We start from the raw sequence: 22,493 nt of genomic DNA on the forward strand, positions 1-22,493 counted from the left end.
AAGAGCATCTTTGCAGGCAAGCCTGCTAAACTAGTGAGGAGGGCTTTAAACTAGGTTCGCCGGGGGATGGTGACCTAAGCCCAGAGGTCAGTGGGGAAGTGGGATACCAGGAGGAAACACAAGGAGGAGGGTACAAAATGGGAAGCCTCCTGATTCATAGTGAGAAAGTAGGGCAATCAGCTAGTTATCTTAAGTGCATGTACACGAACGCAAGAAGCCTGGGAAACAAGTGGGAAGAATTGGAAGTCCTGCCACAATCAAGGAACTATGATTGATTGGAATAACAGAAACTTGGTGGGGCAATTCACATGACTGGAGCACTGTCATGGATGGGTATAAAGTTTTCAGGAAGGACAAGGATGGGAGGAAAGGTGGAGGAGTTGCATTTTATGTAAGAGAACGGTATGATTGCTCAGAGCTCCAGTATGAAACTGGAGAAAAGCCTGTTGAGAGTATATGGGTTAAGTTTACAGGCAAGAGCAACAAGCGTGATGTTGTGGTGGGTGTGTGCTATGGACCACCGAATCAGAAGGATAAGGTAGATGAGGCTTTTTTCGGACAACTAACTGAAGTTTCCAGATCACAGGCCCTGGTTCTAATGGGGGACTTCAATCACCCTGACATCTGTTGGGAGAGCAATACAGCAATGCACAGACAATCCAGGAAGTTTTTGGAGAGTGTTGGGGACAACTTCCTGGTACAAGTGCTGGGGGAACCAACTAGGGGCTGTACTCCTCTTGACCTGCTGCTCACAAACAGGGATGACTCGGTAGGGGAAGTAGAAGTGGGTGGCAACCTAGGCAGCAGTGACCATGAGATGGTTGAGTTCAGGATCCTGACAAAAGGAAGAAAGGAGAATAACAAATAAGGACCCTAGACTTCAAAAAAGCAGACTTAGACTCCCTTAGGGAACTGATGGGCAAGATCCCCTGGGAGGCTAATATGAGGGGGAAAGGAGTCCAGGAGAGCTGGCTGTATTTTAAAGAAGCCTTATTGAGGGTGCAGAAACAAACCATACCGATGTGCAGAAATAATAGCAAATTATGGCAGGCGACCAGCTTGGCTTAACAGTGAAATCTTCAGGGAGCTTAAACTGAAAAAGGAAACTTACAAGAAGTGGAAATTTGGACAGATGACTAGGGAGGAGTATAAAAATATTGCTAGAGCATTGCAGGGTTGTAATCAGGAAGGCCTGATTACATAGACAATCCAGGAAGTTTTTGGAAAGCGTAGGGGACAATTTCCTGGTGCAAGTGCTAGAGGAGCCAACTGGGGGGGAGCTTTTCTTGACCTGCTGCTCACAAACCGGGAAGAATTAGTAGGGGAAGCAAAAGTGGATGGGAATCTGGGAGGCAGTGACCATGAGTTGGTTGAGTTCAGGATCCTGACACAGGGAAGAAAGGTAAGTAGCAGGATACGGACCCTGGACTTCAGGAAAGCAGACTTCGACTCCCTCAGGGAACGGATGGATAGGATCCCCTGGGGGACTAACATGAAGGGGAAAGGAGTCCAGGAGAGCTGGCTGTATTTCAAGGAATCCCTGTTGAGGTTACAGGGACAAACCATCCCGATGTGTCGAAAGAATAGTAAATATGGCAGGCGACCAGCTTGGCTTAACGGTGAAATCCTAGCAGATCTTAAACATAAAAAAGAAGCTTACAAGAAGTGGAAGGTTGGACATATGACCAGGGAAGAGTATAAAAATATTGCTCGGGCATGTAGGAATGAAATCAGGAGGGCCAAATCACACCTGGGGCTGCAGCTAGCGAGAGATGTTAAGAGTAACAAGAAGGGTTTCTTCAGGTATGTTGGCAACAAGAAGAAAGCCAAGGAAAGTCTGGGCCCCTTAATGAATGAGGGAGGCAACCCAGTGACAGAGGATGTGGAAAAAGCTAATGTACTCAATGCTTTTTTTGCCTCTGTCTTCACGAACAAGGACAAATTGGAGGATTGGGCCAAAAGAAATCTGATGAGGTTCAATAAGGATAAGTGCAGGGTCCTGCACTTAGGACGGAAGAACCCAATGCACAGCTACAGACTAGGGACCGAATGGCTAGGCAGCAGTTCTGTGGAAAAGGACCTAGGGGTGACAGTGGACGAGAAGCTGGATATGAGTCAGCAGTGTGCCCTTGTTGCCAAGAAGGCCAATGGCATTTTGGGATGTATAAGTAGGGGCATAGCGAGCAGATCGAGGGACGTGATCGTCCCCCTCTATTCGACATTGGTGAGTACTCATCTGGAGTACTGTCTCCAGTTTTAGGCCCCACACTACAAGAAGGATGTGGATAAATTGGAAAGAGTCCAGCGAAGGGCATCTAAAATGATTAGGGGTCTGGAACACATGACTTATGAGGAGAGGCTGAGGGAACTGGGATTGTTTAGTCTGCAGAAGAGAAGAATGAGGGGGGATTTGATAGCTGCTTTCAACTACCTGAGAGGTGGTTCCAGAGTGGATGGTTCTAGACTATTCTCAGTGGTAGAAGAGGACAGAACAAGGAGTAATGGTCTCAAGTTGCAGTGGGGGAGGTTTAGGTTGGATATTAGGAAAAACTTTTTCACTAGGAGGGTGGTGAAACACTGGAATGCGTTACCTAGGGAGGTGGTGGAATCTCCTTCCTTAGAAGTTTTTAAGGTCAGGCTTGACAAAGCCCTGGCTGGGATGATTTAATTGGGGATTGGTCCTGCTTTGAGCAGGGGGTTGGACTAGATGACCTCCTGAGGTCCCTTCCAACCCTGATATTCTATGATTCTAAGGCCAAGGAACAACTGGAGTTGCAGCTAGCAAGGGATGTGAAGGGTAACAAATGGGGGAGGCAACCCATTGGTGCCAGCGCCGGAGCACCCACAGGGAAAAATTGGTGGGTGCAGAGCACCTACCGGCAGCTCCCTGCCCGTCCCAGTTCACCTCCGCCTCCGCTCCACCTCCTCCCCTGAGCAGGCTGCCATGTCCTGCTTCTCCCCCTCCATCCCAGTGCTTGCACCGTGAAACAGCTGTTTTGTGCGGCAAGCCTGGGAGGGCGGGAGGAGGGAGGAGGAAGAACGTGGCGTGCTTGGGAAAGAGGTGGGGCCAGGACGGAGATTTGGGGACGGATCCAATAGGGGCAGGGAGGGGGTGGAGTCGGGAGGGGTGGCGCGAGCACCCACCGGCGCCAACGAAAGTTCGCGACTGTAAGGCAACCTAGTGACAGATGATGTGGAAAAAGCTGAAATACTCAATGATTTTTTGCCTCGGTCTTCACAGACAAGGTCAGACTGCTGCACTGGGCACAGTATGGGGAGGAGGTGAGCAGCCCTCAGTGGTGAAAGAACAGGTTAAGGACTATTTAGAAAACCTGGACATGCACAAGCCCATGGGTCCAGATCTAATGCATCCAAGGGTGCTGAGGGAGTTGGCTGATGTGATTGCAGAGCCATTGGCCATTATCTTTAAAAATTCGTGGTTACCAGGGGAGGTCCCTGACGATTAGAAAAAAGGCAAATATAGTGCCCATCTTTAAAAAAGGGAAGAAAGAGAATCCGGGGAACTACAGACCAGTCAGCCTCACTTCAGTCCCCAGCAAAATCATGGAGCAGGTCCTCAAGGAATCCATTTTGAAGCACTTGGAAGAGAGGAAGGTGATCAGGAACAGTCAACATGGATTCATCAAGGGCAAGTCATGCCTGACAAACCTGATTGCCTTCTATGATGAGATAAGTGGCTCTGTGGATATGGGGAAAGCAGTGGATGTGATATATCTTGACTTTAGCAAAACTTTTGATACAGTCTCCCACGGTATTCTTCCCAGCAAGTTAAAGAAGTATGGCTTGGATGAATGGACTATAAGGTGGACAGAAAGCTGGCTAGATTGTCGGGCTCAACGGGTAGTGATCAATGGCTCCATGTCTAGTTGGCAGCTGGTATCAAGCGGAGTGCCACAGGGGTTGGTCCTGGGGCTGGTTTTGTTCAACATCTTTATTAATGATCTGGATGGTGGGATGAATTGCATCCTCAGCAAATTCGCAGATGACACTAAACTCAGGGGAGAGGTAGATATGCTGAAGGGTAGGGATGGGGTCCAGAGTGACCTAGACAAATTGGAGGATTGGGCCAAAAGAAATTTGATGAGGTTCAACAAGGACAAATGCAGAGTCCTGCACTTAGGAAGGAAGAATCCCATACACTGCTACAGGCTGGGGACTGACTGCCTAAGCAGCAGTTCTGCGGAAAAGGACCTGGGGATTACAGTGGACGAGAAGCTGGATATGTGTCAGCAGCGTGCCCTTGTTGCCAAGAAGGCCAACAGCATATTGGCGTGTATTAGTAGGTGCACTGCCAGCAGATAGAGGGAATTGATCGTTCCCCTCTATTCGGCACTGGTGAGGCTACACCTGGAGTATTGCGTCCAGTTTTGTTGCCCGCACTACAGAAAGGAGGTAGACAAATTGGAGAGAGTCCAGTGGAGGGCAACGAAAATGATTAGCGGACTGGGGCACATGACTTACGAGGAGAGGCTGAGGGAACTGGGGTGATTTAGTCTGCAGAAGAGAAGAGAGAGGGGGGATTTGTTAGCAGCCTTCAATTACCTGATGGGAGGTTCCAAAGAGGATGGAGTTAGGCTGTTCTCAGTGGTGGCAGATGACAGAACAAGAAACAATGGTCTCAAGTTGCAGTGGGGGAGGTCTAGTTGGATATTAGAAAACACTATTTCACTAGGAGGGTGGTGAAGCACTGGAATGGGTTACCTAGGGAGGTTGTGGAATCTCCATCCTTAGAGGTTTCTTAAGCCCGACTTGACAAAGCCCTGGCGGGGATGATTTAGTTGGTGTTGGTCCTACTTTGAGCAGGGGATTGGACTAGATGACCTCCTGAGATCTCTTCCAACCGTAATATTCTATGATTCTAAGGTAGCCCAGAATGAGTGGTATAGAGGTGAATGCTGGGGACAAATGATACTGCACTCACCAGTTTGAGAATCTCTTCTACTTGGCAAGGTAGGTAGCCCTGTTGGAGGGTTTCCTACTGCCAAGGAGAAATTGTCTAACTGGGTCCGAGCAGGAAAGCTCCATGGGATTCAGCCATGGAGCTTCCATGTTGTGAGGTGCAACGTCTCAAGATTTGGGTGCTGGAGACGGCCGTGATCCTGAGTTATTAAGTCTGGGAGGAGTGGCAAGATGATTGGGGCTTCCACGGACATTTCCAGGAGAGCTGTGTACCAGTGTTGGTGGGGCCAGGCTGGAGCTAACAATATCACTGAAGCCTCTTCTGTCCGTATCTTAAGGATTACCTTGTGAACGAGAGGGATGGGCAGGAACACGTAGAAAAGATGGCCTCCCTTCAAGTCCCCTCGATCCCAGGAAGGGATGATGGAGGCCAAAGAGACCATGCGGAACTTCAGTTTCCTCATGAACTTGTTGAGCTCTTGCAGGTCCACGATGGGCCTGAGCCCGCCTTTGGCTTTCGGTATTAGGATATACTGGGAATAGAAGCCTTTGCCCTTCAGCTCCTGAGGAACCTCTTACACTGCTCACAGTGAGAGAAGTAAGTGCACCTCCTGTATGAGGAGTTGCTTGTGAGAAGGGTGCCTGAAGAGGGATGAGGAACGGGGGTGGAAGGGCAGGAGGGCCGAGAATTGGAAGGAGTATCCCCTCTCCACTGTGCGGAGCACCCAGTGGTCCGAAGTGATACGGGCCCACGCAGGGTAGAAAGGGGATAGTCGGGAAGAGAAGGTAAGGCAGGTTGGATCCATTGCAAGTGTTGGTGCGCCGTCCTTGTTCGCACCTTCAAAAGGCCTGCTTCTGGCTGGCTGAAGGTTTGGACAGGCCAGAGCCCTGGCGTGAGGACAGGTGCGGCCTCTTCCTGCCACTCCTGTTTCTCCTCTGTGAGCCATCCTGCTGGTTCTGTGGTTGGAAGAACTGCGGAGGAGGTTACGACCTAAAATACCTCTGCTGTGTGGCAGGGGTGTGGAGGTCCAGCAATTTGAGGGTGGCTCTCGAGTCTTTTAGGCTATGTAGCTTTTTATCTGTCTTTTCGGAAAACAGAGTTGCACTCTCAAAAGGGAGATCTTGAATGGTCTGCTGGACCTCATATGGCAGACCTGATATCTAGAGCCAGGAGTCCCTTCTCATGGCAATCCCAGTAGACATCACCCGAGTGGCTGCTCTCTTCTCTCCGCGCCCAAGGGGTCCTTCGGTGTTTGGGGATCCTGGGCGCAAATGGTGCCGTGGTCCTTGATACCGGAGCTGTATACGTCGGTTCCAAGGCTGCCAGTGCCGAAGTTGTTGAAGCCAGAACCTATGGTGTTGGGCCTGTCGATGACAAGGCTGTTGGTGCCAAGGACATCAGTGCTGATACCACTGGGGCTGGCGTAGACGACGCTGGTGCCACAGGGGTTGGGATGGTGGCGTCAGTAAGTGATGCAGCTACCCCTGATCCTTCCAATGCTGATGGTGCCAGAGGTGGTACGAAAGTGGCGGAGGCCACCGCTGCCATCCTGGAATGCGACCCTTGGTTCTGACCTTGGCCTTGGTGAAAGGCCCAGGGAGTTCAAAAGGGCCACTGTGCTGGGGGCTGCCACTGCATGGGCCATGGTGCCAGGTAAGGGTGCTGGTCTCGTGATGACCCAGACCATCTACTTCTGCTCCTACGAGATCGATAGGAGTCCAACCCCAACTCCAAGGTCTCCGAAAAGGAGGACCACAGAGGAGTGGTACTCTGAGCGCCAAGGGTCCACACCGAGGGCTTGGGGACCAATGAGGCTGCTGCCCCTGTTCTGGCACCGGGGAGCAGTGCACTGGGGATGGAGACCGCTGGGACATCATTGCAGGCTTTCCCCTTGATGGTGCCGGAGGAGTGACTGGTGCCGATGACCTATTCTGTCTAGGTAGGGAGAATGATGCCGTGAGCTGAAGCAGCTCCCAGGCTGCCTCAAATACCTCCGGGGTCAACGAGAATGGTCCGGACTCAACCGTCCTTCTACGGGGGCAGGAGTTGACGCGACTGTCTCTGGGGCTGAGGTAGTGTGGCCCGACTCGGGTCTCACAACGGCTGGCTCCTTGGGTCTGGCTAGGGTGGGGTGGGGGTGAGGGGCTGTGGGGAAACGACCCCTCTCTGGTCTCCTATTATTCTGTGGCACTGGCGATTGAGACCGGTGCCTACCTGTGGCATGTGAGCCTTGAGTGGAGCCATGACGGTGCCAAGAGTTCTTGTCCTTACTTGGCACTGATCCCCGTGCCAACGGTGCTGGGGCACTGCATACCGAGGAGGAGGTACTTGGTGCCAGGTCCGCCGACCCGGGGTCGGACTGGGGCCGGAGTGCCACTTCCATTAGTAGGACCTTCAGGCGCTGATCTCTATCTATCAGTGTCCTGGGGCAAAACCCCCTGCAGATCTTACAGTGATCCTTTTGATGGCTCTCTCCCAAACACTTCAAACACAAAGTGTGAGGATCGCTTCTGGGCATTTACTTGCTGCTGACCTCACAGGCTTTGAAGCCAGGAGGATGCGGCATGCCCTAGCACTGGGATAGCGCTGGAGGGGAAACCCCTCCAAAGGAAACTTAAGAACTAAGTAAAGTATCTACTAACTACTTAACACTAACTACAAAACTAATGAAGAACTATATACAAACTGCCAAATGCACTTGTCACAACAAGAGCAAGGGGAAGTTCCAGCTAACGATCACTGGCGGTAAGAAGGAACTGAGGGGTTGGTGGATCAGTAGGGCCCTATATTGAGCGCCATGATGGCGCCACTACAGGGGGCACCTGGACTGACCCAACGGATACTGCTAGGGGAAATATCTTCCAGCTGCCATGTACACGCACACACCTGACTAGAATTGACATGAACAAGCATTTGAAGAAGAAGAACTGACAGATTCATAATTGGAAACCAGACCAGTTCACCTGTATGTTAGTTTTGCTCAAAATAGGTATTAGTCTTGTAAGAATGTATTTAGTGTTTAGAATCTACAAAAGGCTTGTAAGTTGCTGCATGCATTAATCTCACTCGTAATGTCTGTATACCATGCCATAAGAAAATATGTACTTTTTGCTTTATAACTTTGAAAATGTTTGCACTAAACTTGTGAATCCAGGCATGGAAATCATCACCCCAGCCCATCCAGGAGAACTATCAAAATTTAACCATTATAAGACAAAAACTTTGTTAATTGCCCTATCCACCACATGCAGAAGGCATCTTCCCATCACTTTGAATGCTGGAAGAGGGAAGTAAAAAGAGCTGATGTGAAGATTTCTCATCTCTTTGCTGTTTGTACTCTCACAGGGCCAGTCACCAAACTGAAGCCAGAGATCCCCAAGGGTTGTCTCCTGGGTCCACTCTGAAAGACACTTTGAATAGACAGCTCTCTACAACTCTGTCACTCTTAGGTTTTAGATAGTAACTCATTTGTGTGTATATGTTTGCTTGTTTTAAGCTGTAAATAACTCTTATTTCTCTTTCCAAGTGAATAAACCTTTAGATAGTTTAACACAGGACTGGCTACAGGCATTGTATTTCGCATACGATATAGGATACCAATTGATCTAGGCTAAGTAAGTGGTCTCTTGGGACTGGAAGCAATCTGCATATTGTGTGATTTTTGGTGTAGGTGACCATTTAACGCTAAGTCCAGTTGTATGGGATGGCCAGATAGACTGGAGAGTCTAAGGGGACTGTCTGGGACTCCATGGTAAGATTTTTATAGAGATCCAGGAGTTCACATTTGTTACTGACTTGGTAAAATCTAATTATAGAACATACCTCAAGCTGGTTGTATCTGCCCTGTTTTTGACAGTCTGCCCCGAGGTAGGCACTCACTGTCGTGAGCCACTCAAGACAGCATGACAGGTGGGAAGTAGTTCTGCTAAAACAGTAACTATAAGACAACCCTAAATAAAACGGCATTCAATCTGGAAGCCTTTATCAAAGAGTAATGACTAGTAAATATGTGGACTGAGTGGCAGGTAGCTACCCTACAGATTTCAGAAATAGGGACATTCTTCAAACAGGCAGCAGAGGCTTCTTGAGCTCTAAGGTGGATCTAAACTGACTAACTCAGGGCATGTCCTGATACGGATGGAGACTCAGTTAGATAATCCCTGAGTGGATATTGCCTGACCCTTAATCCTCTCTGCAAAGGCCATAAACAGTCTAGGTGTGTTCCTGCATAATTTTGTCCTGTCAATGTAAAGACACAATGGTCTTAACTATATCAAGTGTGTGAAGATTGGCTTCCCCAAGGAAAAATGAGGCTTGGGGAAGAAACCTGGGAAATAAATACATCGGTACATATATAATTCTAAAAAATATATATATATTTCAGCAGGAACTTGGGACCTTGAGACCTGAGAGTGATCCTGTCCTTAACAATCAGAGGCAGGAGGTCACGGCAGCATGCTGCACTGCTGGAAACAGATAAGCATGGGAAGGCTGGGGCCACCAGAGAGAAGAGAAGCAGGAGGAATTCCACTCATCTAGAAATTTCAAATCAATACCAGGTTCTCAACATGGAAACTCTGGAAGATACCTCTCAAGATCCAGCAGGTCCAAGGAAACAGAGAGATGTATGGGACACATATGTGGATGGCAGCTCAGCCCAACGAGTAAGAAAATCAAGCCTGCATACAAAGAGTTCTCTACCCATCCAAAGAAGACAGACAATTCTCGTTGGAAATTCAATACAGTACTCAGAAGAATCAAAAGAACATTCTGCAAAGGACAGGTGGACAACTGGACAATGTGCTGTCTTCTAGGAGCCAAGACACAAGCCATCACTCTAAGATTGGATAGACTTCTGAAGTTGAGAGGCAAGGATTCACTGGTGATGGTTCATATTGGTACTAATGACACTGCATTGCGAGATATCTCACAGATACTAGATGACTCCAGAGAACTCGGAAGTGTGCTGAAGAAGAATGTCCAAGCGATCATCTGAAATCCTTCCTGTTCCATGAGTGAAGAAAGACAGGAGGCAGAAGATTCTGGAAGTAAACCATTGGCTAGGTAAGTGATGGAAGGTAGAGCGTTTTGGTTTTGTGGAACACTGGTACACCTATGGGGAGAGAGGACTGTATAGTTTAGATCTCCTCCTCCTCAGCAGAAGGGGAACCAATCTCCCTGGGACAGGCTGGCTAGAGTAATCAGGATGGGGTTAAACTAATAGCAAAATGGGAAGGTAAAATGAGGGAAGATGTAAGCGCTCAATTAGCACAAAATTGAGATGTTGAGAACAGAATGAATAAAGGGACCAAAGGACATGAAGAGAAGCAATTTTACAATTGCCTATGCACCAATGCTAGGAACCTGGGTAACAAACAAGAGAAACTGGATTTACAAGAAAAATTCAATCTAGCTGGTATTACTGAAAACTGGTGGGATGATTTGCATGATTGAAATGTTAAAATGAATGGTTATAACCTATTTAGGGAGGATCAACTGGGCAAAAGGGGAGGGGGAGTGGCACTTTATGTCAAGAATGGCATTACCTGTTTCTGAGTCACTGATAACTCAGAAGAAAATAATTTTGAATGCTAATGAATCAAAGTCCTAACAGAGAAAGCATAAGATGAGGTATTGATTGGTGCCTGCTACAAACCACCAAATCACAAGAAGGAACAGGATGACTGCCTCCTTACACATATATCTATAAGGTGTAGGGAAAAAATGTTTGATCATGAGGGACTTCAATTTGAGTGACGCATGCTGGAGGTCTCATGCTGCCATATTATAACATCCTTGGAATTTCTAGACATTATAGATGACAATTTCCTAACTCAAAAAGTGTTGCCGCCAACACAGGGGAATTCTTTATTAGACCTGGTCCTAACAGATAAAGAGGAACTGATCACAGAACTAAGAATTAATGGTAGGTTAGGTACAAGTGGTCATGATCACATTTATAATTTGCAAGCAGAATAAAGTCCAGACCAGTAATATATTTACTCAGTGCTTTGAGAGGGCCAATTTCACAAAGCTGGAAACAATTATAAGCCAAGTCAGCCAGAAGGAAGAATTTAATAAGAAAAATGTGAATCATAATTGGGAATCATTTAAGACTGCTTACTAGATGAAAAAGGCTGTGCTGATTAAAAAACCAGTCTGGTTTAGAGGAGAAGTGAAGGCACCTATAAAAATAACAAAATAATATATAGCAAAAGGAAGAAAGGGGAAATTGATAGGAATGAAATAAGGCGTACATTTTTGAAAGTAAGGATAATTAACCACTGGAACAATTTAACAAGGGTCATGGTGGATTCTCCATCACTCTTAATCTATTTCGGGGAACTTTTATTGCCTGTGTTATACAGGAGGTCAGATTAGATGATCTGAAGTGGTTCGGGACTATTTAGAAAAGCTGGACGAGCACAAGTCCACGGGGCCGGACGCATTGCATCCGAGAGTGCTAAAGGAGTTTGCTGATGTGACTGCAGAGCTATTGGCCATTATCTTTGAAAACTCATGGCGATCGGTGGAGGTCCCAGATGACTGGAAAAAGGCTAATGTAGTGCCCATCTTTAAAAAAGGGAAGAAGGAGGATCCTGGGAACTACAGGTCAGTCAGCCTCACATCAGTCCCTGGAAAAATCATGGAGCAGGTCCTCAAGAAATCAATTCTGAAGCACTTAGAGGAGAGGAAAGTGATCAGGAACAGTCAGCATGGATTCACCAAGGGCAAGTCATGCCTAACTAATCTAATTGCCTTCTCTGACGAGATAACTGGCTCTGTGGATGAAGGGAAAGCAGTGGACATATTGTTCCTTGACTTTAGCAAAGCTTTTGACACAGTCTCCCACAGTATTCTTGTCAGCAAGTTAAAGAAGTATGGGCTGGATGAATGGACGATAAGGTGGTTAGAAAGCTGGCTAGATTGTCGGGCTCAACGGGTAGTGATCAACGGCTCCATGTCTAGTTGGCAGCTGGTATCAAGTGGAGTGCCCCAGGGGTCGGTCCTGGGGCTGGTTTTGTTCAATATCTTCATAAATGATCTGGAGGATGGTGTGGATCGCATCCTCAGCAAGTTTGCAGATGACACTAAACTGGGAGGAGTGGTAGATACGCTGGAGGGTAGGGATAGGATACAGAGGGCCCTAGACAAATTGGAGGATTGGGCCAAAAGAAATCTGATGAGGTTCAATAAGGATAAGTGCAGGGTCCTGCACTTAGGACTGAAGAACCCAATGCACAGCTACAGACTAGGGACCGAATGGCTAGGCAGCAGTTCTGTGGAAAAGGACCTAGGGGTGACAGTGGACGAGAAGCTGGATATAAGTCAGCAGTGTGCCCTTGTTGCCAAGAAGGCCAATGGCATTTTGGGATGTATAAGTAGGGGCATAGCGAGCGGATCGAGGAACGTGATCGTTCCCCTCTATTAGACATTGAGGAGGCCTCATCTGGAGTACTGTGTCCAATTTTGGGCCCCACACTACAAGAAGGATGTGGATAAATTGGAAAGAGTCCAGCGGAGGGCAACAAAAATGATTAGGGGACTGGAACACATGACTTATGAGGAGAGGCTGAGGGAACTGGGGATGTTTAGTCTTCAGAAGAGAAGAATGAGGGGGGATTTGATAGCTGCTGTCAACTACCTGAAAGGAGGTTCCAAAGAAGATGACTCTAGACTGTTCTCAGTGGTAGCAGATGACAGAACAAGGAGTAATGGTCTCAAGTTGCAGTGGGGGAGGTTTAGGTTGGATATTAGGAAAAACTTTTTCACTAGGAGGGTGGTGAAACACTGGAATGCATTACCTAGGGAGGTGGTGGAATCTCCTTCCCTAGAAGTTTTTAAGGTCAGGCTTGACAAAGCCCTGGCTGGGATGATTTAGTCGGGGATTGGTCCTGCTTTGAGCAGGGGGTTGGACTAGATGACCTCCTGAGGTCCCTTCCAATCCTGATATTCTATGATTCTATGATCACAGTGGTCCCTTCTGGCCTGGGAATCCTTGCGAGGCAGAACCAAGACCGCTCATCCTGGGCTATCCTTCCATCCCACTCACTCAGAAAGTGATAACTCTCTGGACTTCCTCCATGGAGAAATGGATCCTTCCAAAGTCACTTACTCTGAGGGCGTCTTCCCTGAAGTCATTACCCCAATCTGGTTCTCCCCAGGCTGGATCCTTATTCCCAGTCTACCTTCAGGCTATTTGCTTGGAGGCTAGCTTTTTCCCAAGTCTGTCATAGGAGACTGCTTCCCCCCTGCTATCCTCTCCTTTCAGGCCCAGTCACAAGAAACAACCTCCCTCCTACAGCTTTCCTCCCCATCTTATTTCTCCCACCCCTTTATGGAAATCGTCCAACTCTCCCCCAGCTGCGTCTGTTAATTGAATGGAGCCACCTGATTGCCAGCCAATCAAGATCAGCTGGGAGGTAACACATCTTTCACAGGTGAAACTGAGACCAACTCCCCTTAAAGGACCAGCCAGCCTGTGACACACATACATAGCAACATGTACATATTTTAAAAATCCTACCAAAACAAAACACTCCATTGCACACACTTCCCACCCCCACAGGGAAAAGATGACAGATGTTAGTCATGTTGCTTAACACACTATTGGAAGGCACTCAGATACTAAACTGATGAATACAACATAAGAACCTATGTAGATTACAACAGGCTTCTCTGGTGCCAAGACAGACTTCAGTATGAAGGAAGGCACAGTTACAGCACTATGCAGAGGCAGCAACAAAGTCCAGGCACAGAGGGAACCCAAGGATCAGCAGACTCCGAGGATGAAGCAAGCCATTCCTGCACAAGAATAGCTAGAGCCAGGCTGCAGAAGATCCTCTGACTTGGGGCTGAATGAAGATGCTGATCCTGTCATCAAAGACTTCCATTTCCCAATTTTAGGGGACTTGGAAGCTGATGAAGACCAACTGATTTCCTACACAGGAACGCAGCCTTGTCCCAATGATCTAGCTTGTAAGGCCTTCTACATAAGGAAGGCCAAAAGCAGAGTATGTCAGTCCTTTCAGGCCCAAAACATAAAGGCCTGATAAAGTGAAAACTGGTCCAGATAAACAGACTTCTGTGTGGTACATAAATTAGTGAATATGTGGGCTAGGAAACACACCACATATACCCAGTCTTTTGCTCTGAGTTGGACATGACCAGTCAGAATCATCCTAAGAACTGGAATCCCCAATAGCACAGGATCTAGTAAGACTACCTATATCTAATACAGCTTTAAATAATAAGCAAAAACTCCGGTGGAAAAAAAACAAAGATCTGCAATTAGCTGAGAAAAGAAAGGAACTGAGGTGGTTGGGAATCATGCCCTCCTCATAACCTTGGCTCTGAATGTTTATATAGTCTCAGGGACCACAGGTTTCTTAGAAGGTTCCTGAAACTCGATTATGTCATGGAGGCTAGTCCCAAAAGCGGGACTATGCAGAGGCTACCTTGACGGAGAATGACTTTGTCATTAATTCTCTGTGTGACCGTGGACAAGTCACTTCCCCTTCTATAAATGCTGACCAACCTCTTATGGAACGGTGAGGATTAATGTCTGTAGAGCGACTGAAAGATGAAGATGACTATAGAAGTATAGAGTATTATTATTACCTGGAGCAGATGTAAAACAAAAGGGCTCTTAAACTGAAACAGTTAAAGTCTGAGAACTGCAGCCTCTTAATTGCTTGGAGAAGCCACTTCTGCCCCATTCACGGTCTCTCACCTACCCGGATTTCTCGGTTCTCCCTGTAACCTTCCTTCTCTTCAGTCTTCTCAAATAGTAGAACAACTCCTGGCCCAGCTGAGCACGCAAAACCTTTGGAATAAGCAGCAATGGCAGAGATTTGAGGCAAGGAAGCCTGCTGTTGGCCAACAGCTTCACAGAGCATCTCACTGGAGAGATCAGGGGAACTGGCAGTAGGAAATTCAATGAGGCTAAAACAGGAAGAAAGTCATTAAAATCAGCAACAACCAGAGAAACCCAATTTAGTCACAATTAGGGCAATATAGAAAAGCCTCCATTCATTCTTTCCCTAATAACACCTGAGGGACCTACTTTCTTCTGTGAAGGATCTTTACGCATGAGATTGACTCTATCAGTAATGACCAGGAAGATTTACCTCTCAGATTCATGTGCCAGCTCATCCTTTTCCACTTCACTGGGACGTTCTTTGCATTCTATACTTGTCTCCCAGCGCAGATCTCCAGACTCAAAGAGAAAGAGTTTGCCTGTGTCAGTGCCGACCATAACCTTGTCCTCGGTGAGCCAGGCATGGGACAAGTAGTTCTGAGGCTCTCCCCTCTGAAAGTTGGTCTGTTTCAAGGTCCCCTCAGTGTATCTGAAAAGTTTAAAAATGCCATTTCCAGTGATACAAACCTGGGTGTTATCCTGGGGATTGAAGCTCACCTGGAAAGCAGAAAAGAGAAAAAACTTATTTTTACACAACTATGTTCATGCATAGTACTGTACCAATAAATAAAGAGACATGATCCCTGCCCTAAAGAGCTTACAAAATAAGATACAGGACCACAAGGAATGACAAAAAAGTCACAGAAATGTATGGGAAGGACAAAGATTACAATAGGAAGAGATAAACTGTTGTACTTGCACATCCTGCATATTCCATTTTCCTCTTTTCTGAGTTGTATGCATAGCTTTTACATATCATAATTATTTTTATTAAATTAACAGTTTTGCTGGATTTTTACTCCCTCAGAGAGCAGAAGAGGTGACCTGCACTGAAAGGCTAACAGAAAGGAGGGGGATTTGAAGGACACAGAGGTATCTCTCCTCAAGGATGAGAGTAGACAGGGAACTGTAAGGATGACAAAAGCTTTTTCCATTTGGTATATTAAATATACCACTCAACAAAACTGTGGGGTAGTGTGCTTCTTGGAGATTGTAAATGGAGAGATTATTAATTGACAGTGATACCAGGCAGAATTTCTGAATCCCAGGAAGTACTATTCCTACACAATGTAGCTCTTTACTTTGCATAGTTATTGTTTATCCTGCTGAACGGTGGAGGAGCAGACAGAGATATTCCTTTGTGGAATTCTCATAGCACGGTTTACCCAGTATGGCTTAGTCTTTTGCACTGCCTCAGTTTCTCCTTCTTCCCCAGTTAATCAGACTTTACATTGCAGTTGTCTCTCTCAATAACCCTCCCCTCTCCAGGTGTTTAGTTTACTAACAAAGTTCAAAACATAAATCTTTCCCCCAATCTTTGTACCTAGCTCACAATCCTTGGTGCAGGGTTCTTATCTTGTCTCTGTTAAAAATGTGATCTCTCCCAGGCCTTCTACTTAGGAACCCTAAAGAGTTATCACCCGCTCCCTCCCTGCCTGCCAGCCAGCCAGCCACTCTTTCTGACTGAACTCAGGCTGCCCTTATATTCCCCAGCAGGTCTGGTTTCCAGTCATATACTCCCATCACATTACCCCTGCTGACATTCCCTTCACCTGGGAAGGTGAATTAAACTTGACACTGAAGAGGCAGAGTGCCGACCCCATGAAAGGGCCAGCTCACCCTGTGATATAGAGCAAAGAGTCTTCAGTCAACTCTTGCTGCACTTCAGTCCCAGAGTTCCCATGCTCCCTGATATTTCATGTTTTACACAAGCTTGCTAAAGTGTTTAGGATAAGCTATATGATTCCATATTTGAAAGTTAATTTTTTGTTAGATTTTTGTAAATATTACAGATGCCAGGGTAAGTCTTAAACATAGTTTTATTGAACACCCTTGCAAAATGTATTATTTATTCATTATTATTATTATTATTTATTTTATTATTAACAACACCGTAGGTATGCATGTCTGTACATGCCAATTAAAATCTGGCAGGATCCATCATGGATCAAATTGTAAGACTGAGGCCCAAATCGGCAAAAACAGATGGAGAGAAAATAACAAAAAAACAAGCTGCAGGTAAGTGAAGGATGAGATTTATGCAGAATACAATCCTAATATTACTTTGTGTTGTGGTGTAACAATCACATTAGTTCCATTTTCTTGTTTCTGAATTTTTAAAAATATTTGTATTGCATTTACTTTTCAAAATTTTTTCATACGCAACTAGATCAGGGATGGGAAAACTTTTTGCCCCGAGGGCCACATCTGGATATGGAAATTGTATGGTGGGCCATGCATGCTCTATGGGGTGTATCATGGGAGAGCTCTTTTAGTGATGTTACCAAGGTGGAGGGAGAGGGGACTCTTGGGGTGTGGCATGGGGGGGGGCTCTACAGGGGTGCTACCAGGGACTCCTAGGGGCCCTGCTGGCAGTGACACCAAGGTGGCCGTACCCAGCACCGCCATGGGCCAAGGCACCCTAGGTGGGACGGGTGCGGTCCCTTGGCAGTTTCGAGGCTCTTGAGGGTGGGGCGGTAGGAAACCAGGAGAGGATTGGGCGCGCTGCCACATGGGGGTAGGGGACTGCCATGTAGGGGCTGGTTCCCATCCCGGAAACAGTGCGGTGAAGTCGTGCCTGCACAGTGCGGCTCTGCGTGCTGGAAGACGGTGCTCATCAAGGAAATTGTGAGTCACGGGCTGGGGAGTGCCGGGTGGGCAGAGCGGGGCAAGCCCCCGACCCCACTTTCCAGCGGGAGCTAGAGAACTGGATAAAAACGTCGGACGGGCCGCAAGCGGCCCGCAGGCCATAGTTCATCTGTTCTCCGCTAAGGTCAATATACAAGAACATACCTGGCTCATTTACACTCATGTACACTCCAGAGAGTGTACAGAGCATTTTAAATCATGAAATTTTTAATCATGAATAAAATCAGCAAACAGGAATATAAGAACATAAGAATGGCCCTATTGGGTCAGACCAAAGGTCCATTTAGCCCAGTATCCTGTCTTCTGACAGTTGCCAGTGCCAGGTGCCCCAGAGGGACCGAACAGAACAGGTAATGATCAAGTGATCCATCCCCAGTCGCTCATTCCCAGCTTCTGGCAAATATAGGCTAGGAACACCATTCGTGCCCATCCTGGCTAATAGCCATTGATGGACATATCCTCCATGAATGTATCTAGTTCTTTTTTGAACCCTGTTATGGTTCAGAAACCTGATTTAAATAATCAGTTTTAATCTTGTATTGAATTTGTACTTTTTATTGATTCTCATTGGTTGATAACCATTAAACCATGTTGCTTTGCAACTAAATATACCCTTACACTAAATTTGGTACTTCTTTTTGCTAATCAGAACAATACCCTATAACTATCTCTATCAACATTTAAGTAGTTTCAAAAAGTGTGAGAGCTATGGCCCCTCTGCCCCGCCCTCCGGTTCAGGCGCCACTGCTCTAAGATATGAATACATCATCCTGCTTCTTTCCAAATACATAACAGAAATATTAATTGAATACTTATGCCTGTTCTGCATAATGATTGACAATTTCACTATCGTTGTCTAGTATTAGACATAAACAATTGCTAAGATTTAGCTTAGCTGATAACTTTAGCTTTCCTTATCAATTGCCTGCATTTCCTAATTTCAGGTTTGTACTCATTGCTCTAAACTGCTCCATTTTTCCAACAGTTATATATCTCTATGTAAATTTATATTTCATTGCTGTTTTCCCTTATCCTCTCTTTTAAACTTATTTCATTATTGTAGCATGAGGATATGGGGGCATCTTATACAGCATTTTTTAAACCTCCCAATTATCATTCACATTTTTATGCTTACATTTTCCCTTCCACTCAGTTTTTCCCATGGTTGTTTTCAGATTTGAGAAATTGGCAATTTTAAAGCACTAAGTATATATATATATATTGCTGGCTAGGATTGAATTGTTTGCACATAACCAATGAAATTAGATAGCAATCACCTGCAGCAAGGCAACCATCAATTTTTATGACAGTGATTAGTTCATCTTTATCCATCAGAATGAGGTCTAATATAAAATTACCTTTTTGTGTTAGAAAGCCAGCATCTATTATTTTTAGAACTCCAAGAATGTTTTACTAGAGGTAAAATGAGACCTCCAACATGTCCTCCAGCCTGAAATTCCTCATGACAATGCATTTTTTCTTTCTAACATTATAGATAAATGTTTAAGGAGCTGCTTATCCTGTTCCCTTGTCTGATGTGGTCTCTATAACAAATCCCCACCATATTCCATCTTGTGATTTAATCAGTTAGAACATTTATCCATAAGCCTTTCAGGTCCTGTTCTTCTGAAATGTCAATAACTCTAAAGCAGGTAATTGGATCTTTGATGTAGAGTACCACCACCCCCTTCTGTCCACTTTATCTTTCCTAATTATAGACTATCACTATTTTATGTTAGTTTTTCCCCTTGCTTGGAGGCTTACATGTGGGACATACCAGATGATTGTCTGAGGCTTTTGTTTCTAGTTAGTTTTTTCCTTTTGGGTTTTTACCCCTCTCTGACATGGTCTGAGTGGTTCCTCTACTGTTCTGAAAACTGATTTATTACTTTATTATTTACAAAATTTTAAAAAACAAATTATAGAGACATTTTCAGGAGAAGAAGGTGTTGCCTAACCTCAGTTATCATAGAGAAAGTTAGCTTATGTAAACTATACATTATCTGGTGTAGAATGCTTCTATTCTCATCTGTCCCAGGATGTCACCCAGTTAGGTGAAAGTAGTGGTGGTGTGTTCATACAGGGACAACTGGAAGAAACGGTTTATTTTACAGGACAGTGATTTTGTTACGCTTATGCACTCTAACAGAGGTTACCAGAAGAGGGGGTTCCAGTTATAGGACAGCGTTTTTTCTCTGCCCAGGCAATTCCTCCAATGTTACCTGATAGACAGGGTTGTTCTGGATGTCAGCTTTGACAATTGCCATCGTTCTCTGCTTCTCCCACATCCAATAGGCAAGATTTGACTCAGGGGGTCCAGTCTGGGCCACCAAATACTTAGAATCAGGAGAAAAGGCTAGGCTGACAAATTCCTGAACAGGGAAGTCAAAGACACTAAGTACTTTCCGCTTTTTACATGGGACAGATGACAATTCATAAATTGTGATAGTGGGTTTCTCTTGCACTGTCTCAGAGATGGCCAGGTAGCGTCGACTTGGACTCATGGCCAATGCTAACATCCCCTGACTCTTCTCAGATCCTGTCAAGCAGAGAGAGACAGAGAGAGAGATACAAACAGAGACTCTATTAACCCAATTGGGAGGGAAGATGTTGTTGTGCATGAAGTCAAATGTGCATAATTAAATGCCCCACAATATATTAGCGTGCTAAGATTTCATAGATAAACATTCAAAAATCAGGAAATATCAGAGTTAAGGTTGCCCATGCAAAATCTGCCTCTTGTGCGTATGCAACACTGACAGACGGTTGTTGGTGGATGGGATTGAACCTGGAACTTTGGAGCTAAATACATGAGCCTCTACTGCATGAGCTAAAAGCCATATGGCTCTTAGCTAAGATTAATGAGTCTGCTCTATAGCCTATCTCTCTAAGTGTTCTCGGTGCCACTAGAGGGGACAGAACACTACTCCCAAGAGGTGTGTGGGTTACACATATACATGGAGGCTATGTCTACACTTGCGACCTACATGCCTACAAGTGCACTGTTGTGCCATAACCCCTCTATTATCCACATCTGAATTCTTGAATCATGTGTGAGAAAGCTAGCACACATGAAGGATGTGGTTGTGCACACGATTCCACAGTGGCATGGTCCCATATTCCTGCTACACTACAGCGTGGATGAGCATAAGGGATGTGTTACAGTTTCAGAAGTCTGCCAGGCCCATTCCCCTAATGCATTGAAGCCTTTCTTGCCTAACCCTTACTCAATGTATAAAGATCCAGGGCCCTCTGTTAACATGGACCATGTTCCCAGAGCAGCTGCCTGGTCCACCAAGCACATCCAGGTGCTCATCAAACTGTGGTCAGAGTATAACATACTCCACAACTTCATCTGGAGCAGCTAGAAGATTCCCCTGTACCAGAAAATTTCGTAGAAGCTGGAGGAGGTGGGCATTCACTAGACTCCATTCCTGAGGTTCCTGTACTGGAAGGTGAAGGACTCGAACAGTCACTTGATGAGAGACCCTTGTGCACACCAGATGCTCTCCAGGGCTCCCAGTGCAGAGCCTGAAATGGTTCATGACTCCCAGGGTGAGGAGACAGCAGGGACCTCAGAGGAAGCATAGGAGACCCAGAAGAAGAGAATCAAGTTATTTTAAACCTCTTCCTCACGGAGCCAGTAGAACAAACCCCACCCCCCCAAGCCGAAGAGCCAAAGGAGGACCCCAACCTGCAGCAGGAATCAGAATACAAGGCTGGTAAGTTTTACAACAGACCCCAACCCTCCCTGACAATAACTCCTCTTGCTCTGAAACTGAATGCCTGAACTCAATGCCTGAAACTGCCTGGGAAGAAGGATAAAGGAGTTTGAGGCGCAAGTGGTGTTCTCGTCCATCCTCCCCATGGAAGGAAAAGGCCGGGGTAGGGACCGTCGAATTGTGGAAGTCAACGAATGGCTACGCAGATGGTGTCGGAGAGAAGGCTTTGGATTCTTTGACCATGGGATGGTGTTCCAAGAAGGAGGAGTGCTGGGCAGAGATGGGCTCCACCTAACGAAGAGAGGGAAGAGCATCTTTGCGAGCAGGCTGGCTAACCTAGTGAGGAGGGCTTTAAACTAGGTTCACTGGGGAAAGGAGACCAAAGCCCTGAGGTAAGTGGGAAAGCGGGATACCGGGAGGAAGCACAGGCAGGAACGTCTGTGAGGGGAGAGCTCCTACCTCATACTGAGAATGGGGGATGATCAGCAGGTTATCTCACGTGCCTATATACAAATGCACAAAGCCTTGGAAACAAGCAGGGAGAACTGGAGGTCCGGGTGATGTCAAGGAATTATGATGTCATTGGAATAACAGAGACTTGGTGGGATAACTCACATGACTGGAGTATTGTCATGGATGGTTATAAACTGTTCAGGAAGGACAGGCAGGGCAGAAAAGGTGGGGGAGTAGCACTGTATGTAAGGGAGCAGTATGACTGCTCAGAGCTCCGGTATGAAACTGAAGAAAAACCTGAGTGTCTCTGGATTAAGTTTAGAAGCGTGAGTAACAAGGGTGATGTAGTGGTGGGAGTCTGCTATAGACCACCGGACCAGGGGGATGAGGCTTTCTTCCGGCAACTCGCAGAAGCTACTAGATCACACACCCTGGTTCTCATGGGCGACTTTAATCTTCCTGATATCTGCTGGGAGAGCACTACAGCGGTGCATAGACAATCCAGGAAGTTTTTGGAAAATGTAGGGGACAATTTCCTGGTACAAGTGCTAGAGGAGCCAACTAGGGGGGGAGCTTTTCTTGACCTGCTGCTCACAAACCAGGAAGAATTAGTGGGGGAAGCAAAAGTGGATGGGAATCTGGGAGGCAGTGACCATGAGTTGGTTGAGTTCAGGATCCTGACACAGGGAAGAAAGGTAAGCAGCAGAATATGGACCCTGGACTTCAGGAAAGCAGACTTCGACTCCCTCAGGGAACGGATGGCCAGGATCCCCTGGGGGACTAACTTGAAGGGGAAAGGAGTCCAGGAGAGCTGGCTGTATTTCAAGGA

General features: G+C 46.3%; 1 protein-coding gene across 6 annotated transcripts in view; it reads right to left on the reverse strand.

The window, feature by feature from the left end:
• Positions 1–22,493, reverse strand: part of CFAP57 (cilia and flagella associated protein 57) — a 154,078-nt gene that overhangs the window by 118,858 nt on the left and 12,727 nt on the right. For 5 of the 6 annotated variants that reach the window (XM_078854151.1, XM_078854149.1, XM_073358043.1 and 2 more), the window contains exons 3-5: positions 19,712–20,028; positions 15,052–15,338; positions 14,659–14,866 (exon numbers count right to left, since the gene is read on the reverse strand). In XM_078854151.1, the coding sequence (XP_078710277.1) occupies positions 14,659–14,866; positions 15,052–15,338; positions 19,712–20,028 (812 nt within the window). The remainder of the gene's footprint in view (positions 1–14,658; positions 14,867–15,051; positions 15,339–19,711; positions 20,029–22,493) is intronic. The other variant, XM_078854152.1, reaches the window with a different exon arrangement.

Source organism: Lepidochelys kempii, chromosome 8 (genome assembly GCF_965140285.1).
Source record: "Lepidochelys kempii isolate rLepKem1 chromosome 8, rLepKem1.hap1, whole genome shotgun sequence".
Classification (NCBI taxonomy): Eukaryota; Metazoa; Chordata; order Testudines; family Cheloniidae; genus Lepidochelys; species Lepidochelys kempii.